The sequence below is a fragment of the Triticum urartu genome, chromosome 4A (genome assembly GCF_056163025.1).
Source record: "Triticum urartu cultivar PI428250 chromosome 4A, HENAU_Tu73, whole genome shotgun sequence".
In the NCBI taxonomy this organism is placed as follows: Eukaryota; Viridiplantae; Streptophyta; class Magnoliopsida; order Poales; family Poaceae; genus Triticum; species Triticum urartu.
Window position 1 is genome coordinate 60,544,172 of NC_141876.1, and position 22,353 is coordinate 60,566,524.

At 44.7% G+C, this 22,353-nt stretch overlaps 1 protein-coding gene and 1 pseudogene across 1 annotated transcript; both read left to right on the forward strand.

Annotated features, from left to right (window-relative positions):
- Positions 1-6,494: 6,494 nt before the first annotated feature.
- On the forward strand, positions 6,495-7,884 carry LOC147974764 (uncharacterized; annotated as a pseudogene).
- A 3,879-nt stretch (positions 7,885-11,763) lies between these two features.
- On the forward strand, positions 11,764-20,532 carry LOC125530354 (4-coumarate--CoA ligase-like 7). The gene is made up of 5 exons (XM_048694759.2): positions 11,764-12,951; positions 17,944-18,130; positions 18,230-18,375; positions 19,686-19,753; positions 20,074-20,532. The coding sequence occupies exons 1-5, from the start codon at positions 11,923-11,925 to the stop codon at positions 20,300-20,302; spliced, it is 1,659 nt and encodes a 552-aa protein (XP_048550716.1). The 5' UTR covers positions 11,764-11,922; the 3' UTR covers positions 20,303-20,532.
- The last annotated feature ends 1,821 nt before the right edge of the window (positions 20,533-22,353 follow it).

Genomic DNA, 22,353 nt, shown 5'->3' on the forward strand with positions numbered 1-22,353 from the left:
AAGAACAAGTGCAATCAACTTCCACATCTTGCACTAGTTCAAGGAGTCACAAACCCTCTTGTTGGTAAGACAAGGGACAAGGTAACCTAAAAGTTTTCATGGACATCATCTTTTGTGTGCATCACTCTATGTCTATGGATATCCTTGTTTGTTCCTTGTGGGACTAACCCATGTAGGTATTGAAAGTGCAATTCACTCAAAAGGATAGCTCCAAGAGATCTACATCAACATTGAGCATCCACATCTTCAATATCTACATGAAGTCATCATCGACAAAACCCAAGGTTAGTTCATCCCTCTTAGGGGGGATATCACATCTAGGGGGAGCTTTACTCCAAGACTTGAGCTAAAGCAACTCTAAAGATGTGAACAAAACAATGCTTTATGTAAAAGTGGCAACCCCACTTGAGCTTAAACGATGAGTATGACCTACGATCAAGTGTTCTCACTTGACTCCTAAGTCAATATACTCATATATAGATGACCTAGTCATCACAAATTGCTTGATAGATGCTAGAATTGGTTGTGCATGCTTTGCCACATATTTCATTTGCTATCTTATTGTGTGAGCATGCTGATTGCATATTTTACTCATTCGAGGACATCCACTTGTTGTTTTGATTGTTTGGCTTTATCTTCTTTTGCCAAGTGGATGGACAAGAATGCCTAAGAACCTCCTCTAGCTATCTATGCTTTTCTCGTCTCAAACTCTATTCATGCTGCATCACAAAATTTGATCAAGTCATATTCGAACCACTCTGTGTGAGGAGCGCTCGGAGTCCCCGATTCGTCATAGACTTAAACTTCCAAAACCTCTTTATGAATCTCGGTCTGACCGATACTCCATTTTCGGTTCTACCGAGTTCATTAAGTTGATCTAGGTTTTTGATCTCGGTGCAACCGATTTGAACTTTTCGGTCACACCGAGTTGCAATAACTGCACACAGTTTTGCATCTCGGTGCCACCGAGTTGTTCCACTCGGTCACACCGACAGGGTCGGGCTATATATAGTGACAGGCAGAATTTTGGAAATTTCTCCGAAACCTCCTCGCCCGCGCGATAGCCTGCTCTGCCCTCGAGGTCTCTGGATCGTCTCCTCGCCGCCAGCAGCCTCCAGTCGCTGGTCTTCGCCGCCGTCAACGGATTTCTGCCCCGCCGTTGCCGCCGTAGCAAGTCCACGCCGAACTAGGGGTCAGCATTCAGTTTGCAGCATGTCTGATCAAAGTGACAGCCAGAACCTCTCAGAGCAGCAAGTTGTGATGAGTGAGGGCACTAGCCCCTCAAGTTCTTCTGATGATGGCAGCAGGAGCACCCCCAGCAATCTGCCTAAGGCTGCCACACGTCAAAGGAAGAAGAGAACGTCTGATTCTGAGGATGAAGACTATGTGGCAGAGGAAGAGGCCACTTCCAAGAGGGTTGAGCCAGCCCAAGGCTCAAAGCCAGGCCTGAAGATCAAGAGGCCAGCAGGCAGGCAGCCAATGTCAAAAGCTAGAGCATCAACTGAGAAGCCTGCACCTGCTCCCATTGAGCCCATTGCTGCTGAGGGTAAGAAGAGAAAAGAAAGGGTAAAGAAGACTGTAGACAAAGTGCTTGGGAGAGCCTCCATCATGGTAGAAGAGGAGGAGGAAGAAGAGGTTGCTGCACCAGCACCCAAGGCAGCCAAACTTATGGGAGATGCCATAAGGTCAGGGGGAGCTGCATCCAAGCCCAAGGAAGCCCCTAAGGCTGCATCTAAGCCTAAGACAGCTCCAAAGAGAAACACAAGGAGTATACCTGCTGCAGAAAAGAACAAGGCCCCAGTGCCTGAAGCTATTGAAGAAGAGGAAGAGAGTGTCCTTCGGAAGCTCAAGCCCAAGATCCCAGACCACAACGATGCTCATCCTGTGGCTGAGGACATGAAGCTCAGGAGAGACTCAGGGCTCAGGAAATGGAGAGAAGCAGATCCATATGCTTCTAGGAGAAGGACTGCCGTGGACTACAGATTTCACACAAAGGAGCAACAAGATTTTTATGAGACTGTTTTGCTTGACAAGAAGCCAATCGTTTGTGACATGAGATGGGTCGACTGGACCTATATCAAGGAGAATGAAGAGCACTATCCAGGAGTTCAGGACAGCTTCAGAGCGTGTGGAGTAGAGGACTTTGTTGGGCAGAAGCTCACAAAGTGGAACGAGGAACTCATCATGCAGTTCTACTCCACAGCTCACTTTTATCCGGATGGAAGGATTACATGGATGTCAGAGGGTACAAGGTACCAATCTACAGTGGCTGAGTGGGCACAGATCATCAATGCCCCAGAAGAGCAAGATGAGGACTTGGACATCTATGCCAAGAAGAAAATGGACCATAACTCCATGTCCAACATGTACAAGGAAATTCCCAATGAAGCTCTTGACACATTCAAGTTTGGCTCAGTGCACTATCTGCTCTCAGGATTGCCTACTATCAATTGGATACTAAGGCACACTCTGTTTCCTAAGTCTGGAGATCACAAGATGATCAGAGGTCACGCGATCAACCTGCTTCATGTCTTTGACGTGCCTCAGAAATTCAAGGTCATGAGTCTCATTGTGGAAACCATTAAGAGGACAGCTGCAGATCAAAAGAGGAGCTGTGGATATGCCCCTCAGATTCAGGAGCTCATCAACTCCAAGATGGGCACGGGCATATATCTTTTGGATAAGGAACACCTGCCCATCCGTCCAGATTTTGAGAACAATGAAGTTGTGATGACAGAAAATGAGCCATCGTCTGCACAAGCATTTGCAAAGAAGGAGAAGGCGAAGAAGGAAAAAGCTGCCAGGATGCCTACTCAAGAGGAGGCATCTGAGTACTTCTTGAAGACCAAACAAGAGCAGCTCAGTTACTTGATTGCATCCTCGCTGAGAATTGAGCAAAGTCTAGCCAACCTCACTAAAAATCAGCAGAGCCTAGAGAGGATCATGGAACAGAAGTTCTATGACTTGGATGTCAAGGTAACAAAAGTCCAGTCTGTAGTGGAGCAGCTCCAGGAGGACATGAATGAGAGGAGAGGCAGGACCACAACTCATGCTTTTTCTAGAGTGCCACAAGGTCCGAGGTCGTCTGCACTGCTAGTTGCTGACACCAGAGCTACAACGTCTGCACCAGCCACAGCCTCAGCTCCAGCGTCTACCTCAGCTCCAACTCCAGCGACTACTTCAGCATCTACAGAAGCCTTCGTCCTTGGAGTGATCCGGACTCCACCACCACCTGAAGATCAAGCCTGAGCGACGACTTAGCACTATGCATTTTCTATGAACTTTTTGGTAACTTGTTGCCAAAGGGGGAGAAGATGTATAGATCATAGGCTTCGAGAGAGAGAGAGTGTTGCTTTTCTCTCTTGTTTTATTTGGTGGTCTTTTCGAACTTTTTCTGCTTTTGAGTGCTTGATACTATGTCATTATTTGTGAGACATCGATGATCATGTGTTTGATCATAAGCTACACTTAATGTTTGCTTAATGCTTGCTTAAATATTATCATGCTATCTATCGTTATGATCATTCACTATTCTTGGTGATGAGTGCATATATTTCATTCTTATCATTTTGAGCGCTCCACCAAGATGTATGTGACATGGAAGAGTAACCCATGACTCTAACTCCTTGTGCATTTGCAGTCCAAAGCAAATTTTAAATATGCACAAATTTAGGGGGAGCTCTTACTTGTCACATACTTCTCAAAGCGACGATATACTTCATGCTTATTATCATTTGTCGAAGCTTTGATCTATATGTTGTCATCAATTACCAAAAAGGGGGAGATTGAAAGTGCAACTATCCCTAGGTGGTTTTGGTAATTCATAACAACATATAGCTCATTGAGCTAATGCTATTCCAAGATGATTATTTCAGGAAAGCTCAATGATTGGCATGGCATGGATATGAAAGTGGAACCCTCAAAATGCTAAGGACAAAGGATTGGCTCAAGCTCAAAAGCTCAAGACTCTTCATTTTATATTTTAGTGATCCAAGATCACATTGAGTCCATAGGAAAAGCCAATACTATCAAGGAGGGATGAGGTGTTGCTTAATGAGCCTCTTGCTCCATGTGCTTAATGATATGCTCCAAAACCCTCAACTACTTTCCCATATCCACATATGACCTAAACTCTAAGCCAAACTCGGTCCTACCGATTTTTCCTATCCGGCGCCACCGAGTTTCAATTGTCATTAGCCACTGCCAAACCCTAGCAATTCGGTCCTACCGATAAGGATCTTGGTCCCACCTAGATGGGGTTGCAAACTCTCTGTTTCCCTTTCGTAACTTTTCGGTCCCACCGAAAGAGCGAATCGGTCCCACCGAGATTGCAATGTAAACTCAGTGTTTCCCCTTTGTAACTTTTCGGTCTCACCGAGTTCCACTCGGTCTCACCGAAAGAGCAAATCGGTCCCACCGAGTTTGCCTGACCAACTCTCTGGTTAGCTAATTACCAAACTCGGTCTCACCGAGTTTGTGTAATCGGTCTCACCGAGATTACGTTATGCCCAAACCCTAACCGAATCGGTCCTACCGAGTTGCATGTCAGTCCCACCGAAATTCCTAACGGCCACTAGGTTTACTACTTCGGTCAGACCGAGTTCATTTATTCGGTCCCACCGAGATTGGAAATCTGTGTAACGGTTGGATTTTGAGTGGAGGCTATATATACCCCTCCACCTCCTTCTCATTCCATGAGAGAGCCATCAGAACACACACATCATTCCTACTCATATGTTCTGAGAGAAAACCACCTACTCATGTGTTGAGATCAATACATTCCATTCCTACCATATGAATCTTGATTTCTAGCCTACCCAAGTTGATTTCCACTCAAATCTTCTTTCCACCAAATTCAAATCCTATGAGAGAGAGTTGAGTGTTGGGGAGACTATCGTTTGAAGCACAAGAGCAAGGAGTTCATTACCTACACACCATTTGTTACTTCTTGGAGAGTGGTGTCTCCTAGATTGGCTAGGTGTCACTTGGGAGCCTCCGACAAGATTGTGGAGTTGAACCAAGGAGTTTGTAAGGGCAAGGAGATCGCCTACTTCGTGAAGATCTACCGCTAGTGAGGCAAGTCCTTCGTGGGCGTTGGCCATGGTGGGATAGACAAGGTTGCTTCTTCGTGGACCCTTTGTGGGTGGTTGCTTCTTCGTGGACCCTTCGTGGGTGGAGCCCTCCGTGGACTCGCGCAACCGTTGCCCTTGGGTGGAGCCCTGTGTGGACTCGCGCAACCGTTACCCTTCGTGGGTTGAAGTCTCCATCAACGTGGATGTAGGATAGCACCACCTATCCGAACCACGGGAAAAACATCCGTGTCTCCAATAGCGTTTGAAATCTCCAAACCCTTCCCTTTATATTCTTGCAAGTTGCATGCTTTACTTTTCGCTGCCAATATACTCTTTGCATGCTTGCTTGAATTATGTGATGATTGCTTGACTTGTCCTAAAATAGCTAAAATCTGCCAAGAACTAAAATTGGGAAAAGGTTAAGCTTTTATGTGGTCAAGTAGTCTAATCACCCCCCCCCTCTAGACATACTTTCGATCCTACACCCCCCTCTAGTCAACCATACCGATCCTTTCAGCTGCAAACAAGAGCATTGTCAGTTCTTCATAGTTGCAGCAGTTATCAAAGGGGAGAAGACATTTTCAATAAAAAAATGAGGCTGCAGCACAGTTGCCCTAGCAGCACAGAGACATCAAGGGTTAGTGCAAAGTGGCTTGCACAGACATATGAGTCACTGTTCAGGTTTGATCCAAACACAAGTATTTTGACTCTGATTGACAACTGCAATGAGAAGTATGGTGTTGATGTGCCCAAGCACATGGCCTATAGGGCCAAAAACCTTGCTGTAGAGGCTGTTTTAGGAGAGCACAAGAAACAACATCCCAGGCTGAGGGACTATGCTCAAACAATCATGGATACATACCCTGGGAGTAGAGTTATAGTTACAACTGTAACTCCAAAATCTACTACAAAAATACCACATCCAGGACCAAGATTTCATGCTATGTTCTTCTGCATCAATGGAGCAAGGGAGGGCTTTCTTAGTGGATGCAGACCATTCATAGGTTAGTGACATGTTTTATATGCTTTATTTTAGTGCTTTATTTAGTAGGTTAGTGACATGTACAGCTTAAGTATGTTTAGTAGTGTTATATAGTGAATGAACTTGCTCATTGCTTTTATATGACATATATAGAATTGTGTATCCATTCTTGTAGATGACATATATAGAATAGTTTGATAGTTTCATATAGTTACTGAATTTGATCTTACAAATGCAATATAGGTGTTGATGGCTACTTTATTAAGCTCACCACTGGAGCTCAAATACTTGCTGCCACTGGTAGAGATGGCAACAACAACATTTTCCCACTGGCATTTGGTATTGTTGGACAAGAGGATACAACAAATTGGTGTTGGTTTCTGCACCAACTTAAGATATGTCTAGGAGGAGAAGTTGGATGATTTGGAACTTATACTATCATGTCTGATAGACAGAAGGTATGAATGCATCCCCTTGTTTATCTTTATGCAAATTTGGTCCTTATACTATGATGTTAGTAGCTTAGTATGATATGCTATGTCAACAGGGTCTACTAAATGCAATTAATCAAGTATTTCCAAACTACCACCAAAGATTTTGCCCTAGGCACTTGTATGCAAACTTCCAGAATGCTGGGTTTAGGGGAGAAGATCTTAAGAAATGCATGGATAATGCTAGTTATGCTTATAACCAACACAAGTTTGACATTGCAATGAATGATCTAAAAAATGAGAGTGAGGAAGCTTGGAAGTGGCTGAGTGGAATACCTGCAAGATTCTGGGCTAGGCATGCTTTTGACACAAACTGTAAGACAGACTTGGTTGTTAACAACCTATCTGAGGTGTTCAACAAGTACATCCTTGATTTTAGGAAAAACCCATTAGGACTATGATTGATGGTATTAAGAATAAGCAGATGGTGAGGTGGCATAGGAATAGAGAGAGTGGAAAGGCAGCTCTGTGGGAGATCACACCCCATTATGCTGAGAAGTTAGAGGTGGAAAAGGAAAGGGCCAGATTCTGTAAACCCATTCAAGCTGGTGTTAATCTATGGCAAGTAACCAGTGGGCAGCAAACACATGCTGTCAACTTGGAACTTCATACATGTGGTTGCAGAAAGTGGGACCTGAGTGGCACACCATGCAACCATGCAATATCAGCAATTAACAAGGCAAAAAGGTTTCCAGAGGACTATGTGTGCAAATTCTTCAAAAAACCATTTTACCTAGCAGCATATGAACCAATGATATATCCTGTTCCTGGTGAACATGATTGGACAAAGACAACAGGACCAGACATAGAGCCACCTAAATTTCATGTAAAGAAGGGAAGAAGGAAAGAGAAGAGGATAAAGGGCAGATTTGAGGTTCCAAAGCCAAAAGAGAGTTCAAGAATGGCCACTATAACATGCAGCAAATGTGGGCTCCAAGGCCATAGATACACCAGCTGCAGCAAACAATTGAAACCAGAGTTGGCTTTGAGAAAAAATAAGCATGTGGTAAGCACCTTGTTAACTAGTACTATATATGTTTTGTATTTATTGTATGTTTCCTTCTCTTCATGTTTCCTTCATTTTTGCAAGGCATCTAGAAGATCAAGGAATGTTGATGAAGCACAGGCAGCACCAGCAAGAGCACCAGCAAGAGCACCAGCAAGAGCAGAGGCTGCACCAGCAAGAGCACCAGCAAGAGCATACTGGATGGATGGCCTTTTTTACTACAAGTGGAAATACCTAACTGTCATGTCTCATGTTTCTAAACTATGTCAGTTATGCCCAAGATATGAGGGGGCAAGTTATTTATGTTTCAAAACAGTTATCATTTTGGGTTGACATGCTTTCTGGAGGAGTACTCTTTCTATTATGTATGAGTCATGTTTCTAAACTATATCAGTGATGCCCCAAGAGATGAGGGGCAAGTTATGTATGCTATCTGTTAGAGTACTCTATCTGTTATTATTCATGAATCTAAACTATGTCAGTTATGCCCCAATATAGCCAAAGTTTTAGTCTTTAGGGGTTGTCGACGTCGACGGAACCCAAAATAGCCAAAGTGTAGTCTTTAGGGGTTGTCGACGTCGACGGAACCCAACATAGCCAAAATTTAGTCTTTAGGGGTTGTCGACGTCGACGGAACACAAAATAGCCAAAGTTTTAGTCTTTAGGGGTTGTCGACGTCGACGGAACCCAAAATAGCCAAAGTGTAGTCTTTAGGGGTTGTCGACATCGACGGAACCCAACATAGCCAAAATTTAGTCTTTAGGGGTTGTCAATGTCGACGGAACCCAACATAGCCAAAGTTTTAATCTTTAGGGGTTGTCGACGTCGACGGAACCCAACATAGCCAAAGTTTTAGTCTTTAGGGGTTGTCGACGTCGACGGAACCCAATATAGCCAAAGTTTTAGTCTTTAGGGGTTGTCGACGTCGACGGAACCCAATATAGCCAAAGTTTTAGTCTTTAGGGGTTGTCGACGTCGACAGAACCCAAAATAGCCAAAGTGTAGTCTTTAGGGGTTGTCGACGTCGACGAAACCCAAAATAGCCAAAGTTTTAGTCTTTAGGGGTTGTCGACATCGACGGAACCCAACATAGCCAAAATGTAGTCTTTAGGGGTTGTCGACCTCGACGGAACCCAATATAGCCAAATTTTTAGTCTTTAGGGGTTGTCGACGTTGACGGAACCCAAAATAGCCAAAGTTTTAGTCTTTAGGGGTTGTCGACATCGACGGAACCCAAAATAGCCAAAGTGTAGTCTTTAGGGGTTGTCGACGTCGACGGAACCCAACATAGCCAAAGTTTTAGTCTTTAGGGGTGGTCGATGTCGACGGAACCCAACATAGCCAAAGTTTTAGTCTTTAGGGGTTGTCGACGTCGACGGAACCCAATATAGCCAAAGTTTTAGTCTTTAGGGGTTGTCGACGTTGACGGAACCCAATATAGCCAAAGTTTTAGTCTTTAGGGGTTGTCGACGTCGACGGAACCCAAAATAGCCAAAGTGTAGTCTTTAGGGGTTGTCGACGTTGACAGAACCCAAAATAGCCAAAGTTTTAGTCTTTAGGGGTTGTCGACGTCGACGGAACCCAACATAGCCAAAGTTTTAGTCTTTAGGGGTTGTCGACGTCGACGGAACCCAATATAGCCAAAGTTTTAGTCTTTAGGGGTTGTCAACGTCGACGGAACCCAAAATAGCCAAAGTGTAGTCTTTAGGGGTTGTCGACATCGAGGGAACCCAACATAGCCAAAATTTAGACTTTAGGGGTTGTCGACATCGACGGAACCCAATATAGCTTTTCCATTCTATCTATCTATCTATCTATCTACATCCATGAAACAAAGATGACAAAACTTCTTAACTTCACCATTCTATGAAGCATATATGAAAGCAAGATAATTCCAACTAATAGATCCACATAGAACATAACCATAATAGATTCTTACAGCAACATACTGGAGTTCAACATAGTTCATAACTTCTAACAGACCCATAATTCAAACTGGAGTTCAACATACTTAATAGATTCTTACAGAACCATACACATACAGAACAGATCCATTGATACTACTTCACAAAAGTTCAGCTAAGCAGCCTCTTCATCTTGTTCATTCATCCAAGATGGCCTGGATCCCCTTCATCTTCTACTTGTTCTTCTCCTCTGCCTTCAACATATCAGCAATCTGAAGCTTGGGCTGAGCCCTGTCTTTAGTGAGCTTGTCGTGTCCCTTTTTTAGATCACCCATGTGACCCTTCAGCTGGAGATTCTCTTGGATGAGCTTATCATGTCCCTTTTTCAGATCACCAATGTGATCCTTCAGCTTCAGATTCTCTTGGGTGAGCTCTTCCTGAGACTTAGTGACTTCATCAACCTGCATCAGCTTCAGATTCTCTTGCTTGAGCTTCTCCATAGACTTAGTTAGTTCTTCAACCTGGAACTGCAAGTTCCTCATGGCTGCACTATGCACTTCCTTCTCTTTCAAATGGTTGAACTTCATGTTCCTGATGACAGTGCCTTGGGCTTTTGTCAGGTTCATCAGGACTTCATACTTCCCTTGCAGCTTGAATATCTCTGCATCTTTCTTCTCCATCTCAGTCTTCATATCTGAGACAACTGAGTTGGTCACCTCAGCTTTCCTCTCCTCTGCACTCTCCATCTTAGACTGCAAATATCTGAAATCCAGCACCCTATCCTCTTGGGCATTTAAAAGTTGATGAACATCTTCAACTAATTTGTCATAGTTGGCCTCCAATTTATTTTTTTCTTCTGTCAAATTGTGAATAGTGAGTGAATTCTCCAGGTTATCCTTCCTCCTATCACTCCTACTATCTTGATACATTTCCCATAGCTTCAACAATGCATTCTGCATTGTAGGAGGCCACTCTGGGTCAACCCATTCAACAGAGCCACAGTTCTGACCTTCTTGCAATATATTCAGCACCTATATTTGTTAAAGGATTTGATTGTAAAGAACATCACAACTACACTAAATATTACAATTAAAGAATATGATCTTAAGTAAAGAACTAAAAAACAACAGAACTAACTAACTGAAGAACAACACAGCATGTGCACGGCAACCAAATCACATAGCCACATTATTTAATCATAACAAAAAGTACATCAACTATAAAGCACTCATAAAGCCTAAACTATCAGGATCAAAGCTTAAACAATGCTGTGCACTCGAAACTAAGCTCTTGGCCACATATTAAATTAACATATGCCTACTCCAATGACCAGCATCAATGCATCAGTACTAGTAATTGGATAAAGAATTGCAATCACAAGAAGATAATCTAACTTGGACCAAACTACTACTAATTAAAAATACTGTGGGGCTACTACCAACTCATTTTAATAAACAGAACATAGAAAGTACAGAATCTTACTTTCAGAGGACAGGCTAAGAACCTCTTGCCCGTGTCAAATCCCTCAAAGGCTACACGCCTCTCACATGGCAGCCCATGGTGCTGGTAGGGAACAATGGTTTCAGTCTCAATGCCCATGTAGTCTTGGTCTTCAATGCTGGCAGGGATCTGTAGTAGCAAAATGAACCAAAACCCCCCAAATCAAAGATCAAATCCCCAAAGCAGGAACACTAACCCTAACCCTAGCTAAACCACTAACCCGGTACAACATGCTGTCGTCGTCGGAGGAGTTCATATACTGCAGGCTGGAGTAGTCGTCGCTGCTCTCATCCTCGTGGACCATGGCGCAGTGGCGGCAGGGGAATGCGCGGCGGTCGGCGGCGAATCGGCGGGTGAGAGCTCGAGCGGGGCGAGGGCTAGGGTTCGTGGGGAGTGAGTGAGTTGGGTTCGAGGGAGTTGGGTTCGACCAGGTAGACAGACCGAGCCGGTTCGGCGGCTGGTCAACTGACTGGTGGGGCCGGGTTGTCAGATACAGCGTCAATACAGAGTTATACGCGGCTTAGCCCGTATTGCAACGACTAGCCTCAAACGTGGTACTGACTTGCAAAAAATCTGAATAATGGTACTGACTCGTTATAGCTGTCTCAAGTGTGATACTTCGCTGCAATTAACTCCATACGAATCGTATAGTCCGGACGGTCACGGCAGATTTGAGAGTCCGTCTGGGAGACGCACTTTAGACCGAAGGGGTAATGCATATTTTGTGCACGTGCCAAGCATCGAGAATCGAGAGGGCTAGATGACAGATATGCCTGCTCTGCTACCACTGCCGCGTGACTTGTCTACTAGCCTGCCCGATTGATTACTGGTCCTTGTCAACCACCGCTGCTCAAATCCATTGCCGCAGGCTTCCCTGTCAAATGCCACAGCCTCCCTCCCCCGCCACCTCTGCGCCTCCCAGCTCCTCACTTCACCTCACTCACGACCACGAGTTTCCCCATTGAAAATGTCCAGCGCCCTCGCCGAACGCAGCGGCGCCATCGACGCCCGCACCGGCTACCGCGCAACCACCAGGTCCTTCGTCAGCCTCCGCCCGCCGCTGCCGCTGCCGCCGGCGGACGCCCCGCTCACATTCCCGGCCTTCGCGCTGTCGCTGCTGCCGTCCCCTCTCCCCGCGCACCCCGCGCTCCTCGACGCCGCCACCGGCGAGGCCGTCTCCTACCCGGCGTTCCTGTCCCAGGTGCGCGCGCTCGTGGGCGCCCTGCGATCGCGCGCGGTCCCGCTCGGCCGCGGCGACGTGGCCTTTGTCCTCGCCCCCGCGCGCCTCGACGTGCCCGTGCTCTACTTCGCGCTCCTCGCCGTCGGCGTCGTCGTGTCCCCGGCCAACCCGGCCCTCACCGCCGGCGAGGTCGCGCGCCTCGTCGCCCTGTCCGGCGCGTCCGTCGCCTTCGCCGTCTCCTCCACCGCCGCCAAGCTCCCCGCCGGCCTCCCCACCATCCTCCTCGACTCCCCGCACTTCCGCTCCCTCCTGCACAGCGACCAAGCCGGGGTGAACGAGTCGGCGCCGCTTGACACCGGAGCAGTGTGCCAGTCAGCGACAGCGACGATCCAGTACTCCTCCGGCACGACAGGGCGGGTGAAGGCGGCGGCGCTGCCGCATCGGAGCTTCATCGCGCAGGCGGCGGGGTTCCATGCCCGGCACGTGAGGCCGCGGAAGGTCCACGAGAGGACTCTGATGGGCGCTCCCATGTTCCACTCCATGGGTTTCTTCTTCGCGCTGAACGGGCTGGCGCAGGGGCTTACCACCGTCGTGATGACGGACGCGGCCACGCGGGCGGGGTTAAGGGGGATGCTGGAGGCGGCGCAGCGGTGGGAGGTCACGGAGATGACGGCGGCGCCTCCCGTGGTGCTGGGGATGACGAAGGACCGGTGCCGGCTGACGAGTCTGGCGCGGGTGGTCTGCGGCGGCGCCCCTCTGCCGACGTCGGTGGCGGAGCAGTTCCGCCGGCGGTTCCCTCACGTGGATCTGTGCATGGTTAGTGTTTCCACATCTACAGTATATGTCGTTTCTTCTATTCGAAATGTTTATGCTTTTCTTTTCTTTTTCCGAAGAAAACGTTTAGCTTTTTCATCACTAACAAAAAGCAGTACAATGTAGTCCCTTCGTTTCCGAATTATTTGTCCCAAGTATGGATGTATCTAGATGTATTTTAGTTCTAGATACACTCATTTCTGCGACGAATAATCTGAAACGGAGAAAATATGTAGTAAGCAACCTCGAAACAAACAATGTCAACAGAAAGCACAAAGTTCAAAAAACAAGTATACACATATATACAGTTAAAAGAAAAGTACTTGTATACAGTCCAAGAGGAAGTACACCCAATGTTTCCTTTGTCTAACATAAACGGGATCGACAAACGCATCGTATAAAGAACAAAATCGCAAGCAGCAGGTACACTGCACTTGGAAGATAGAGAGATGTCGTTGTCTGCTGGGTCTAGAACGATAAATGGTTGATAAGTTTTGGTGAAATAAACCTGCAAAAAAAAGTTTTGGTGAAATAATGTGCCAGCCAGTTTCAAGAACCATTAGAAAAATAGCTGCGTGCGTAGCGTGCTCTGTTTGAATATGTGGGAAATTGGATTCAGAAAGTGCTATAGAGGTCCAAAGGGGATCAAAATGGATGTGACAAGTCTCGTAAGAAATCTTCATAAGGCCAAATTACATGGATCAATACTCGAAACGCATCGTACCCTCTTTATAAAGAAATATAAAAGCGTTTATAAATCATTAAAGTAGTGATCTAAACAGTCTTATATTTCTTTACAGAGGAAGTACAATAATGTTCATTGATACCTTTGTCTAACATAAATGGGGTCGACAAACGCATCGTATAAAGAACAAATTTGCAAGCAGCAGGTATACTGCAGTAGAGAGATGTCGTCCCCTGGGTCTAGAACAATAAATTGTTTATAAGTTTTGGTGAAGATAACAATGTCCCAGCTAGTTTCAAGAAACATTAAAAAAATCATTACATGTTTAGCGTGCTCTATTTGAATATGAGACAAATTGGATTCAGAAAATGATGTAGAGGTCCAAATTACCGAGCACTATTATGACCGAGCACTACTAAAGAGGGTTTGATTTTTCGAGTGAACTATACATGACCGACTTTCTTCGGCATGAAGCTCAACAAGCTAGTGCCATAGGACAGAGAACACATATCGAAAGAATTGGTGAAACAAGAAAAATATAGATATATCAATTGAGAAACACCATAATAATAAGCCACCTTAAAAAATGTTGTAACATTGCACATTCAATGTCCCCACCAACTATGTTAGACTGTTCAGACACGTCTGACACTAAGTTAAAGAAAAGTTGTAATGTTGTTTTAAACAACTAACCGAAGGCCCTTCCACCATTACGGATAAAGCAAAACTGCCATATATATTCCCATCTGCAGATTCCGCCGCTGAATGTGATATTTTAGGATCGATTCATCAGGTAGGATGAAATGAGAGAAAGGGAAGATGCGAGTAAATGAACAACCCAATCAACAAATATGAATGTGTTTGATTGGTGTCCAAAAGTGAGGTAGCCTTCAACTCCAAAACTTGCCAGAAATTCGTAAGTTTAGGGAGGTTGGCAAAGTAGATGGCTTCCAATCAAGCGGCAGGCATTTTTGTTTGGATTGCCTACGTATGTTTTTGTTGTTGCAATGGTGATTGTTTCAAAGTTATATTTTTTTTAAGGAAAGCCTTTACGGGGGATTATATTATGTTGGTAAATAGAGATACGGTCATCCGCTATTACATGAACGGGAAATCAGGTGCTCAGCGTTCAATACGTTTCCCCTGCAGAAAAAGAAAAACAATGTCTTGTGGATGAGCCACTTTAGTAGCAAGCAAATGAGCCGCCCTATTGGTTTTCATGGGACAGTGGCTATAAATTATACATTTATACTCCTTCTGTAAACTAATATAAGAGCGTTTAGATCACTATTATATTAGTTTACAGAGGGAGTACATGATTAAAGCTGCGGCATAAGAAATAACACTATAACTTGATTATACCCCGAACAAAAGGTACGACTATTTTCGATCGTGACATCGGTGGACGCTATGTAAGATACTACAAAATTGTGATGCTGCTGACCCTAATTGTACTCACAATGCTCCACTTGTAGTGTCAGAATACAACTAATATGACGGTTGGGGATGTGGACGGGACAGCCAAAACCAAGACTAATCCACCCGTACAACATCACACAAAAAAGTCAGCACGACTTTTTATTTGGAAAAAACAACCACCTGCAAAACTGAACCCACGAATTGCGTCGAACGGAACAATGACGAACATGTATCCATTTCTCCTTGGAGCATTTGCTTCGTCGCCTCTTTGTTAGAATGACGGAATGAGTGTGCTTCAGTTTAGAGAGTGCTTCTACTTCAGTGTTTTCTTCAAGGTTCAAGCAAGGCCCATTTATGCTTCTTTTGGTTCATATGATAGGATTATCATAGGAATAGGAATCTGATAGGAAATGAGATGACATGTATCTCAAATCCTATGAGTAGGAATAGGAAACAAGATGTCATTTGGTTGACACCAAAAGAATTTTTTCATTAAGTCTAGGCTCTTCTTTATTTTCCTATGAAATGTGGAGGATAGGAACCAATCCTATGTAGGAATAGGAATCCATTCCTATGAACCAAAAGGCTCTAAAGGAAAAAAATCCTATAAGAATCCTATTCTCTAGAATTCCTATGAAATTCCTCTAAACCAAAGGAGGCTTAAAGATTTAGGGAGTAGGGGCCATAATTAATGAAAGAAAAGGAGAGTAGCTCGCGATCTACGCAATTGAAAATACTGTACTACCACATAAAGGTATCGAGATTCCAGAAGAACGTTGGGGAATACCAATCACCGTGATGACTGACGAGCAGCGAGCCTTTTCAGGTACTCCAACGGGACGCATATATCGGATACTCTTTTCATCGGGTTTATAAATCGGGTGCGGATTTTTAGGTCTTCAATCAATTGACTAAAAATATATCATTATATTTTTCAAAAAATATACTTCAAAATTTGTCATCAAATGAAGTTCATAACCATATATTTTTACAGCACACTATACATATTTTATTAGTTAAATTATAACAATACGCCCCACTTGTAAATCCAACGGACTTGTAAACCCCGCAAAAAAAGTAACCGTTTTTTGTGGAGATATAAAAGTAATAAAATATTAGTAATACTTCCGCACTATTTTTGCTTGACCTTGACCGGCCTCACACTAGTAGTATATATGGATAATTAGCACTCACACGCGTATACGTAAATTACATAAAATATGTTTGTAAGAAAATATGTGGCGATTTCACCAAAAGTGCAGCTTTCATTTTGGGAAGAGAAATGTGCTTAATATAGTAGCGGTGTTTTCTCTCCAAACTTCTTAAAAGATAAACCGAATTAAATCTCACATCTCAAGCTACCTCTCCGCCAGAGCCTGTCACTGCTCAAGCCATGGCCCGTCCACACGGTTTAGTGATTCATCAGTTAAAAATATGATTTGGATTAGTCAATTCCGGGTGGAGAGCAGCGTCTGGCCCCGAGGCCGAGCCATGAGCGAGCAGTCTCATGCGAAGGAGAGTTCTAGGTTAGACAAGTGCGAGTGGGGAGGGGGGCTTTTCGTTTTGACCCCCTATCGGATTAGACATAGCCCGAGCAGGAGATGTGGTCAACCCGGCTGGTGGCGGCGAGACTCAAGAGGGAAATTGCTCGAGGCTGATCCACCGTGGAGATCTCAGAGGTGATGGCTAGGCACGTCGAGCGTAGGTAGGTTGGGTATGGCTATGGGGCGGGATTTGAGGTTTCAAAATTAGACAATATTGACATAGCAACTTATTTTTTTCAGTTGAATTTATTTAGGACATCCTTCACAAAAGAAATGTGGCATGAAAGATGAGCATACATCAACAATACTAGTCTAACATGATAATCTTAAGTAACAACAATTCGGGCCATCGGTTTTCTTAAGCTGCTAGGGCGGGCAAAAGTCGGCCCGGACCATTTTCATTTTCACAAACAAGATCGATATACAACAAATCGGCTACAACATGTAGCCCTCGACACACACAAGAAGGTACAAGGAATGACATATAGAGAGCCGGAAACGAGCTACGACAAGTACCCATATTTCGCGCCATAGTCAAACTATAATCGAGTTATTTGAATTTTTGATTGAAATTCAGTCAAGTTGGCGTGGACATTTGGTCATTTATCAAGTTGAAAACGGCAAAAGCCGAAATGTCAGTGTTCCAATGTTGCCCAAAATATTTCAGAAACGAAAACTCTGAACCACGGTGTCCACTGTCAGCCTTGGATCCTTGGAACCAAGCACAGAATCACAGTACTAGTACGTAGGAGTACCCAACAGCATTAAACACATGATTCCAACCTTGTTCATGAGGCACATCTATCCTGGTTCGTATGCATGCATGCCTGTCATGTCGCCGGGGCGGGGGGACCGACATGGGAGTACCCAAGTTTACGGTTCCTGCCGCGCCATGCATGTTCTCATCAGTGCCTCTCCTGCAATGATGTTGCTTCAGCAATCAATAGCCGGGATCGATGGTGGATCACAAACCATGTGATGGGACTGAGATCGCACAAAATCTCCGACGCGCGCCAGCCGACTAGGTCATGATCTCGGCCGCTTTTAACCGCCGACAATTGCGTTACTTGCACATCACTCACTCACCTGCAATTGCCCATGTGCTGCATCGGCAAGGGTTTGGTGTCGCTGGGAACCTGGCAAGTAATAAGTGGTCTGTCGGATCCGGATCTGGTAGATCTGAATCTCGTTGGGTTAATTCAGGAGTAGTTGAGGAGTATGTCGACGATCGTAATTCTTTGACGGTTTTTCATGCGTTTCAAGCTGATCGTAGTTAAACGAGTCATTTCTGTCGACGGAGATTTTTCAGTATGTTTCCTAAAACCTTGTGGCGTAAATCCGCTTCAGGGTTATGGCTCGACGGAGGCTGGAGGCATATCCTTGATGATCGACCGGGACGAGTGCTCCCGCGTGGGCTCCGCTGGCCGCATCTCCCACAACGTCGAGGTGAAGATCGTCGACATCATCACCGGCGAGCCCTTGCCGGTCGGGCGGAAAGGGGAGCTGTGCGTGAGAGGTCCTTCAATCATGACAGGTGAACCCACGAGCATCGTCCTGCAACGCACATTGCCCTCAGTGTGCGCAGATTGCTGTGACGCTGCGCTGAGATTACTTACGGTTTTTGTGTGTGCAGGTTACGTCGGCGACGACGAGGCGAACGCGGCCGCGTTCGATTCGGAAGGCTGGCTCAAGACCGGCGACCTTTGCTACATTGATGAGGATGGGTTTCTGTTCGTGGTGGATCGGCTCAAGGAGCTCATCAAGTACAAGGCCTATCAGGTCTGCTCTTATCCAACCGGGCTCATACCCCTTTCCATTAATTTTGCAATCAACGGAAATACATCAGTCTTTGTCGATCATGTTCACAAGATAAGCACCGAGCTAGCTAACGAAAACTACCCAGCAAAAGGAGACTGAAAGGGGCACGAGCGAGTTGGCGCATCGACAGGAAACCCACCGCATGACAGCCCTAGAACGGACTATCAGCTGTGGGGCGAAAACCTGACGACACTTCAACCACTACTCGGACCAAAAGCACCTATCTAGACCATAGGACTCTAGAGAGGATGAATCAGTATCATCAAAAGAACAACTCCAGCGGGCATCAGACCCCAGTGGATATACGCCAATCTAAAGATAACAGGATTAAGACAGCTCCCCAATCTGAATACCATCCCCACCTCCCAAGAGCAGCCTGCCGCGAGCATATGATCTGTCCGCCAGGGCAGCCGCCACATTAGCCAGCCTCTTCACCCCCACTTGGAATCTCGTCTTGTCTTCCTCCTTAAGCAGCCCTGCCCAGTATAACATAAAAGAACAAGCAGTGAAGACAGCCTCCAAAGGAGTACGAGCATTATACTTGTCAAAAGTAGTTTTGTTGCGGAGGCACCAAATCGCCCAACACACGGCTGCAATAATCATCATATAAAATTTCTTCCTCCTTGGGAAAAACTTATACAGCCAAGCAAAGCACTGCCAAATAGACCTGGGGGCACAAGAGACCCCCGCAGTCAGCCCCAGCACGCCCCAGACCGTACGGGCGAGTGAACAAGTGAAGAATAGATGATTAGAAGTTTCCACCTCCGTGCAAAACGAGCACATAGGATTTCCCGGCCAATTCCTATGTCGCATGTTATCGCGTGTAAGCACAACATTTTGGAATAGTTGCCACAGGAAATTTTTTATTTTCAAGGGAATTGCAGCTTTCCACACCTTTTTATAGTTAGGTCCAGATAGGTTTCTCTCCAGCCACTTATATACAGATTTAGTGGTGAATTTCCCCCCACTATTCAAGGACCAGGAGACAATATCAGAATTCTCATTCAAAGACTTTTTTTTTAGCCCCGCACACCACCCAGTCCCATTGCTCCTCCAATGCACCAAACAACCTGCGTCTAAAAGCTAGATCGTAGTTGTTGGCTACAAAAGAAACAATGGTGCAATCTTGATTTTGACAAATGTCATATAAGACAAATGTCATATAAGACAGGTCTGCTCTTATCAACTCCTGAACAACGTGTTTGTTAGTATTATAGGCCAACTTGGCTTGCATGGTTATGATGCTTAGCTGGATAAACTGAATGTTGCAGGTCGCGCCTGCAGAGCTGGAGCTTGTCCTGCAATCGTCGCCGGAAATTATGGATGCTGCAGTTATGCCGTAAGTTATTACCCCCACTAAAATACGTAATAATCTCGAGAAATCTCGTTCGTACTCTGAATCGAACTTGCTGGCCGCTTTCTCGGTTTCTCCGTTGCAACATGTCCTGAATTTTACATTAACATGGCAGATTACAAATCAGGATTACAGGAGCACGGTTGAAATGAAAAAAAAAAACTGCCTACATAGCTGTGAGATGTACTTTGCTTGTATGCAAATAGAGACAAGGGGCTTTGTACCCTTGGTTGGAGTGATGCTATACGATGAACATGTAAACGATGCCTGCTCCTGCAGTACTGACGGCTTCACTGGATTTGCAGGTATCCTCACGAAGAGGCGGGAGAGATACCCATGGCGCTCGTGGTGCGGCAGCCCGGGAGCAAGGTCACGGAGGCGCAGGTCATGGAGCACGTGGCGAAGCAGGTGGCGCCGTACAAGAAGGTCCGCAAGGTGGTGTTCGTCGACTCCATCCCCAAATCGCCGGCCGGGAAGATCTTGAGGAGGCAGTTGTCAGACCATATGCAGCCTTGCCATGTGTCCAGACTGTGATGAACCTTGTGACCGTCGGTGAGATCCTCTTCTGTGTGCGCTGCCATGGGCAGAAACAAGACTTTCAATGTCGTCAGGCGTGCATGGTCCTAAACCGATGTGTACAAATAAAATGGATGGTAAATGACGCCCCATCCCATTGTATAGCAGATCGCAACCGTGGACTGCTCAAAGCAAGTGTTCAAACCATGTAGTGCCGTCTTGGAAAATGTCGTAAAGTATTTTATTTTTGAGGAAATTGGATAAATACACATCTTTTGGAGTCGAGGTAACACAAAACCACAACTCCGAGGATTTTTAATAGAAAACCACAACTTCAGGTCTAATCGGTAACAAAAAACACAAATTTGTTCTGATTAGTCGGTTAAGGAGAATTATGGCATGTGGGTTCAGTCCTAAATGATCAATCGGGAAATTTTCAACCAATTTAGCCCAGCCATTTTGAAATTTGGTAAGTTTTTGCAAGAATCGGTCAAATTTTCTTCAAAAAATCAAAGTATTCAAAAATTCAAAAGTTTAAGCTCCTAATTCGAACTACACTATGAGAACCAAAATACACTATGTTCAAAAATTCTAAAAATACCTGTGGACACACATCCATGTTTGATGTACAAGCTCAAAAGTTTAAGCTCCTAATTCGAACTACACTATGAGAACCAAAAAGACACAAAATCGGATGTGAATAGTGTCAGATACTATTTACCCAAAGCTGACATTATTCACAATCAAATTTGTCTTTTAAAAATCTCCAACTGTAGATTGAGTTTTGAGATGATGTTTTCGGAGCTTTAGACATATCCCGCAGGTATGTTGTAAAAAGGATTCACAAAACTTCGGATTGTCTAAATATGAAATTTTGGGGTTAATCCTACAATCGCACCTAAAGAGTAGATCCTATACTAGTCTCCTGAGAGAGATATCTACGGGTAGAGTAATTATTCTCCAAGTGCGAGATGATGTTCTTCTAGACTTAGAGAAAGAATCACCGGTAGTTGAGTCAACTTGACTTGTACCTCAAGTAAGTCGTGGGCCAATATTGAAATCCGACCGTTATGCCATGTTTATGTTGCCCATAAGGTGCCCAGTGCCCCTATTGGTTATTTCACACATCTTGATTGCTCCGAATATAAATATCCTACCCACCCCAACATGTAACAGTTGGATGCTCCATTTGATTTGACATGAGTTTGTATGAACAATGCACTCTCCAAGAGAAACTGACAGAATCCTAGATAGAAATCCCAAGGCTTGAAATCTAATAATTGATTGAGCATCACATGGAACTAGATTGAAATGATACTTGTAGCTATTATTCTTGTGGACTGTGCATCCACTAGACGGTAAGGCGTCGGTCCAAAGCATCCAAGATTCATCGTGGATCTCCAAGGACGAGTATGTGAAGATTTGGAGATTGCCTTGAAGAATCTACCGAGAGTTAATTGACCTTTGTCCAATGGACTTTAGGTCATGGAGAATAGGATGGAAAGAGATTTGCTTCTATCTTCAATCATAAGTTCTTTCAACCAGACATAACACTTTGCCAGAAGTGTGAGCTGGTCAAACAAATATCTGCCGCCATCGAGCACCACTAGTTTATCTCTTACTCGTTGTACATTCAGTTATTTGTCTTTTGTCGAGAATGTCTCCCTCTATATTTTTCTATGTGTTCAGTTCTTCGAAACTGCAACGTATTTTCCTCTGTGTTGTTCACCATGGATGGATTTATCTCTAGCATGCTTGCATGCTCCCATGTTTACAACTGGTTTATCTCTTACTCGTTGTACATTCAGTTTAGAATTTTCTATCTCCGGTTCCGATAGATTTATCTCTACACTTTTGCCTAGTTGTTTCTTTAAGTTATTTACTGTTGTAGTAGTCAGTTTCTGATCCTACATGAACATAAGTGTTTTACCCCTCTTTAAAAAACTAGATAAAGATTTTATTTATACAAATATGCAAATTGGTGTCCGATCATCAGCCCATGACCAAAGTCACAGAACAAATGCATATGCTCTTTCCTGGTGACGTCACATATAGACCCTGACAAGAGT